Genomic DNA, 6,557 nt, shown 5'->3' on the forward strand with positions numbered 1-6,557 from the left:
AGGGAATAAATCAGTTATGAGATCTTCTTCTTCTTCGCTTTAATTACGAGTTTTATTATAAATCACCGAGCATGCCTGTGACATCACTTACGCGACCCAGAATGGGATTTGGGATTTGTAGTCTTTGTAGTAGCGTATTTTTCATAGTCTTATATTTCAGCAGTTTTAAGACAAAATGTGACTTTTTTGACATGGAAATGATTGTTTAAGATTGACAAAGATTATATGTGTAGTTCGTGGCACAATTCAAACGGGATCAAAAGATACGTGTTCTCTCTCCATTGAATTCAATGTAAATGTTTCGCTTCCGGGGTCCCATGGTCCGGAAGTAGATGGGCGTGACTTCGCCTCTCCATAGTATCGCCATATAATTTCTCCGTGCGCGTTTTCCCTCCTTTGTCCCACTTCGCTTTCCTTACTAACGAGGGCGGGAACCATAGGCTGTATATATAAAGGCGGGAACATAGAAAGGGCACAGAAGAGGAAAACGCGTGTAGTGGAAGACCAGAGAGGTATGGCTGCAGTTTTACGATTATTGTTGTTTATAAACGATGTTTCAAACACATTTATCATTATATTGTTACATATACATGCTCAGTGTTGTGTGTATTTGTCAGCTGCTGTCTGGTTTTCCCGCCATTACTGTTCATATTCAGTGTTTCGGACATATTGTTTACATGTTGACTGAAACTGAATTTACAGCGCTGAGCGAACAATCCTCCGTGTTTGAACCTCTTAAATCGCTGCATAGCAGATTTATTTGGACTGGATTATCCCAGAGTCTAACGATTCTTTATAACACAGTTTCAGATTTGTGAAAATAAAAAAAAGGCAGATTTCAGTGCTTTTTTCGCATCTAGTCCACATAAAACCAGGTCCTGATCGAAAACCACTATACCTACACTCATCAAATCTGGACTGGATTATCTCAGAGACTCTAAACATTCTTTATTAACACAGTTTCAGATTTGTGAAACCTTAATTCTATTTGTGAAAATACAAAAAAGGGAGGTTTTGCTGCTTTTTTTTTTTTACATCTAGTCCACATAAAACCAGGTCCTGATCGAAAACCACTATACCTAGACTCATCAAATCTGGACTGGATTATCCCAGAGACTCTAAAGATTCTTTATAACACAGTTTGAGATTTGTGAAACCTTAATTCTATTTGTGAAAATAATCCAGTCACAGCTTCAGTAATACCTAATGACTGTTTTAACCGTTATAAGTGGTTTAAATACATTTAGTTAAGTACTACACTTTAGTAATGAATGTGTTCTTTACTAGTGTTGCATGCATACTATTATATATGATACTGATTTGGGCAAAACAAGTACTCTTACTTCAGTTATTTAAAGTATATTTGAATGCAGGATTTCACCTGTAACAAACCATTTTTACACTGTGGTATTGCTACTTTTATTTAGGTTAATCTGAATATACCCCCCCCCCCTTATTTTCTTCAAGTAATAGTTTGTTTTGTTAAATGTAAAAGAGGGGTGTTTAAAACTCATGTGACAAGCAAGACTGCTTAATTATTTCCAAACCAAATTCTAAAAACAGTACAATTTAAAAGCTGCAAAACATAGGTTTAAGAAACGTTGTTCTGGAGTGACCTAAACTGTTAATTGATTGTCTCAATAATCTTCAGTACATTAACCGTTTGTAGAGGATAATCAATACTAGCTAGCTTGTGTTATAACAAGGTTTATAGAAACATACATATATTTTCAGTTCTTGAATCACTGTTGTCTAGTTTTCACCATTACCAAAATCAATAATTTTTTCCAATAACCTCTTCAGGATATGTGTATTAAAACATGCTAACATCTTAAATGTACGGCTATATAATCATAAGCTTGAACGTTTGGTGCACTAAATACACACAATCTTCTGTGATAAAGACGCTCATACACATGATATAAGAAAGAAGCGTAGTGCTTGTTGTCCATGTGACTAATCCAACAATATGTCCTTTCTCTATTGGTCAGGTGACACGTTCAGTTTGCCACCATGTCGTCCAATAAGAAGGGCGGCGATGAGCGTTTCCTCCGGGTTCAGAAGGACCCCAGGTTTTGGGAGATGCCCGAGAGAGAACGCAAGATCGACAAGCGCTTCCAGTCCATGTTTCACGACAAGCGCTTCACGGAGAAATACACGGTGAACAAGAGAGGCCGACCCATCAACCAAACCTCCACCGAGGACCTGAAGCGCTTCTACAACGTCTCCAGCTCAGAGGACGAAGACGACGATGAGGAGGGTGTGAAGAGCAAGAAGAAGAAAGAAGTGAAGGAGGAGCTGGTGAAGGTGGAGCTGGTGAAGGTGGAGATAGAAGTGAAAGTGGAGAAAGAAGTGAAGGTGAAGGTGGAGAAAGAAGTGAAGGTGGAGAAAGAAGTGAAGGTGGAGATAGAAGTGAAAGTGGAGAAAGAAGTGAAGGTGAAGGTGGAGAAAGAAGTGAAGGAGAGCAAAGACGTTAAAGCTGAAGGACCGCCGCCTGAACGAGGGGTCAGAGTCATAGAAGAGGGTGAGTAGATGTCTCTGAGGCTCATATTCACTGATGCAGGCTGAGGAAACGAGCACAGATTCAACATTACAACTTAATTAGTTTAGTTCGTCAGTTAGCTGAGTTTCTTCCCGTTAACTGAGTATGACACATTAATAGGTTGTTACATTTGAACATGCTCTGAGACACAGTTCCGTGACGAAAAAAACCTGTATCCCCGCTAACGGGGGCTGTAGGGTTTATCTGCTTAAACATGACAATAGCGCCAAAATAAACTACACATTATCATATTCATGCTATACATAACTAAGCACAAGAAGAGGCTGCGAAGCTAAAGTCAAGAAGAGCAACTTACTCGTTTGATGCGATGACAGAACTAACGTTCACAGGAAGTGAAGCTATGATGCGTTCAAACGCCTCTTGTAAAATACAGTCTTTCGCCCAAAACTTCCAATAACTGCTTCAAAAATCTGCCTTCATATAAACTCAAGGAACTATTGCATTTTCATTAATAAATTGCTTTGACATTTTATTTTATTAACGTCAGTATTTCTTTTTGATTCGTTGTAAACTGCTCAGGGCTGGTAAAGGTCTATAGATTTGAATAGTAGTTTGAAAAAAAACAGTTTTAATAGCCGTTTTTGATTGGCTTTTTTTAATACTTGTGTCTGGCTGGCTGATGTGCTCGATTTGAAAATGATGCAGTATTTAAACAGGACTTGCATCTTCTGCCTCTTATTCTGCAAGAAGACAAGAGCGACAGAGAAAAAATGGATTCCTATGGTAAATGGCCGAATTTAGATTAATGCTACTTGTTATTCATTCATTGTGTGCTTGCTTTAGCGCTGCCTGTTAGAATATGATTGAATTTATTAAACTAATGGTTGAAAATGATCTTTTCAGATGAACTTGTGCGTTACACTGCAGCAGAGAAGACCTTCACTGTGAGAAAAGGTAGGCTGCTTTAATATTGTTTAAGTTAGAAGTAACACACTTAGCTATTCTATCTACCTCTGGAACTAGCTAAACTAATTATAAATATGTTTATTCTTCACTGTCGGCTCACTCATTACTCTGGATCAGCCAGCTGCATGAGATACTGACGCGCTGTCAGGAGAGAGGAAAACACAGGCTCCATTTATTATCCAAAGTTACTGTACACTTTTGAATCATGTAGTTAATCTAGCATAATTAGATTGTTTAATATAGAGTCGTTATCAATTTCTTTTAAAACTCTATAAATGCCATAGAAGACGTTTGACCTGCACTTTTTTCTCATTTTGTCGATGTTAACCGGCTACAAAACATTTCTAAGGGAAGCTCTGGTTTTGTGTGTACACTATTTAGTAACGGTTGTTCTGTGTTTGTAGGGCTCCCAGTGTACTTGCTCACAGCCTCCATATGCCAGGGTGTTGAAGAGCAGATACCACACCTGACTGCTGCATATGTCCACCCAGACACATTCCTCGCGCGGAGCCTGGAGCAGCACGCCTGGAAATTTGATCGGGTGACCGGGGAGGCGCTGGTGGTCGTGCACATCGGAACCGATGATGTGGCCTCCGGACTGTCCCCAGCAGCCATCGTGGGACAAATGGAGGCCCTCATTGACCGGATCCAGCACGGCCATGCAGAGCCTCTCTATGTGGCCGTCTGCTCTATCCTCCCCCGGCCGGTGGACAACCAAAGGACGATGGGTACGGTGCGGGACACCAACCGCAGGTTCCACGAATTGTGTCGGAGGAAGAAGGACACAATTCACCTCCCTACCGGGAAACTGTTTCTCCATCACAGACAGATTATTCAAAATTATTTTACTGGGAATGGAGTCCACCTAAATGTGGAGGGGAAAAAAGTCCTCTTTAATTATTTAAAGACATTTCTTTGGCATTTTTGTAAGCATTCATAGAATGTTTACAAAAATGCCAAAGACATGTCTTTCTCACAGACAGACAGACAGACAGACAGACAGACATAGAGGCAGACAGACAGACAGACAGACACTGCGTTACTGTTAATTATTTGATTTTTATAAATGTTAATAAAAATGTGTTGCAATACTAGTATTATATTGTGCTTTCTAATATATTAACTGGGTCCATTTGGAAGAGTTTTAGACATTAATTTGTTACACACACCTACACACACTGTACAACACACACCTATGCATGGTCCTTGTTGAAATAAATACATAATAATAATCATTATAAATAATAATAATATAGAGATAGGAAATTACTGACAGGGAACCCTCTGAATCAGACTACGAGTGGCTGACTGCATCCACTCAGAGTGTCCGATTCAGAAACGTGACTCTTTCACCCTTTACGTCACAAACAAAGATGGTGGATGAGATTAGATCTATAAAACACATGGAACGATAATCAATGGGCCACAATGAAGGAGAGACTTTCTGCATCTTTTAAAACTTTACGCACAAATGTTTCACCTAAATAATGAAATGCCTCCAATGCAAATGTTAATACGGTTGTTTATTGCCGTTTCTGAAGTTTAAGAGGAAAAACAAAAAACACTATTGGACAGTAGGTGGTGGTTTGCACATTGAAGTTGTTTTGAACGAAGAAGAACAGGGAGAGAGAGGAGCTTACTTGTTCCTTACCTCTCTAGCAATAGAGAGGCGAAGTCCCTCCCCTTCCGGTGGGACTCAGACCTTATTTCGGAAAAAGTTTGTATTGATGGCAGAGATTATCAACTGTTCAGCGCAGACTACAAGCCGGAATGAAAGGATCAAAATAATTGTCAAATCAGCTGAAAAGTACCTTGATGTGAAAGGGATGCACTGGGAAAATGTGAAAGATATCCTAAATGATGACGTCCAATACCTCAGACATGGACTGGATCATCCTGATGGTGTTAATTGTACTGCAGTGGAATGCTAGAAGTTTAATTGCAAATGGACAAGAGTTCAAAAAATATATTGACAACCTGGGAGAGAAACCTAATGCTCTTTGTATTCAGGAAACATGGCTGAAACCACAACTGGATTTTATTGTGAAGGGATATACTGCAGTTAGAAGAGATAGGGACTCTGGCAGAGGGGGAGGAGTTGCAACATTCATACAGAGTGGTATAAATTATAAAGTTATGCATGTAAGTACAGATCATGAAGCAATAGTTATAAGGGTATGGAATGATAGAGGACCTATAGATATAGTAAATTATTATAATCCATGTGGGAAATTAGATCAAAGTATATTAGAGGATGCTTGGGGGTACACTGCAAGACAAAGTAATATGGTGTGGGGATTTTAATTCACATAACTCGCTCAACCCGGTATCACGGCAAGACGTGAACATGTGACGATTTACCATGCTGGGAGACGTGAAGATGTCACGATTTCGTCCCCTTCAAACGTGACAGCTACACGGTATTGTTAACCCATGTTAACCAGTGGAGAAATAACCGGAAATACCAAGCAAATGCTACCCCGACGTAATGATTTATTTTTTAATAGTCACACTCGATTACGGCGATTTTCTTGTTGCCCCAGCTGGTCGACACCTCTTTTAGCAGAAACAAAGGCTACATTAATGTATTAAATCGATGTTAATCCGTGCGTGTGGATGTGGAATTAACGGACGTGACGTTTTGCGATTGAGTTGCCAAGCAACAGCTTCGGTTCATGTTCATTTACAAACTATTCAACTACAACCGTAGTTATATTTAAAAACATGTTAGAAGGCCTCACGAAATACTTTAATGCACATTAAAATGTAAATGTGAAGGAATGTGTGTATAACAAAATACATCGGTCATTAAACGAAACCGGAAACAGAGGTAGGCAAGATCCTCAGCTCGATGATTGGATGGTTATCCGCAATGCATGCTGGGATTTGGTGTTTATGTGATGTGAAATCTGTAAACGTTTTTAAAAAATACAATAATACTTTATTCCGAGTGTGCTTGCTTTTCTCTTTGAAAGTCATCACATAACGGCATTGTAATACACGGTTCGGCTGCATTAAATATTACATATCTGCCGTAATTCTCTATTTATAGAGCCCTGCTGAGAAGACTTCTAGACAAACAGGAGAA

The 6,557-nt window shown here is 39.4% G+C and overlaps 1 protein-coding gene across 2 annotated transcripts; it reads left to right on the forward strand.

The window, feature by feature from the left end:
* The first annotated feature begins 383 nt into the window (after positions 1-383).
* LOC117533561 lies at positions 384-4,474 on the forward strand. Of its 2 annotated transcripts, none has more exons than XM_034197383.1 (5): positions 384-512; positions 1,992-2,301; positions 2,359-2,524; positions 3,407-3,457; positions 3,874-4,474. In XM_034197383.1, the coding sequence occupies exons 2-5, from the start codon at positions 2,014-2,016 to the stop codon at positions 4,407-4,409; spliced, it is 1,041 nt and encodes a 346-aa protein (XP_034053274.1). In that variant the 5' UTR covers positions 384-512; positions 1,992-2,013; the 3' UTR covers positions 4,410-4,474. The 2 variants fall into 2 exon arrangements, with proteins under 2 accessions (XP_034053274.1, XP_034053276.1); XM_034197385.1 differs by having other exon boundaries at positions 1,992-2,307; positions 2,401-2,524; positions 3,874-4,472.
* The last annotated feature ends 2,083 nt before the right edge of the window (positions 4,475-6,557 follow it).

The sequence above is a fragment of the Gymnodraco acuticeps genome, unplaced genomic scaffold (assembly GCF_902827175.1).
Source record: "Gymnodraco acuticeps unplaced genomic scaffold, fGymAcu1.1, whole genome shotgun sequence".
Lineage (NCBI taxonomy): Eukaryota > Metazoa > Chordata > Actinopteri > Perciformes > Bathydraconidae > Gymnodraco > Gymnodraco acuticeps.

Bases quoted from the DNA above. Each gene is read 5' to 3' on its own strand.
- LOC117533561 (XM_034197383.1), top strand. From the start codon at position 2,014: ATGTCGTCCAATAAGAAGGGCGGCGATGAGCGTTTCCTCCGGGTTCAG. The intron at 2,302-2,358 runs GTGAAGGTGGAG...AAAGAAGTGAAG, and splicing joins AAGAAGTGAAGGAGGAGCTG to GTGAAGGTGGAGAAAGAAGT. The intron at 3,458-3,873 runs GTAGGCTGCTTT...CTGTGTTTGTAG, and splicing joins GACCTTCACTGTGAGAAAAG to GGCTCCCAGTGTACTTGCTC.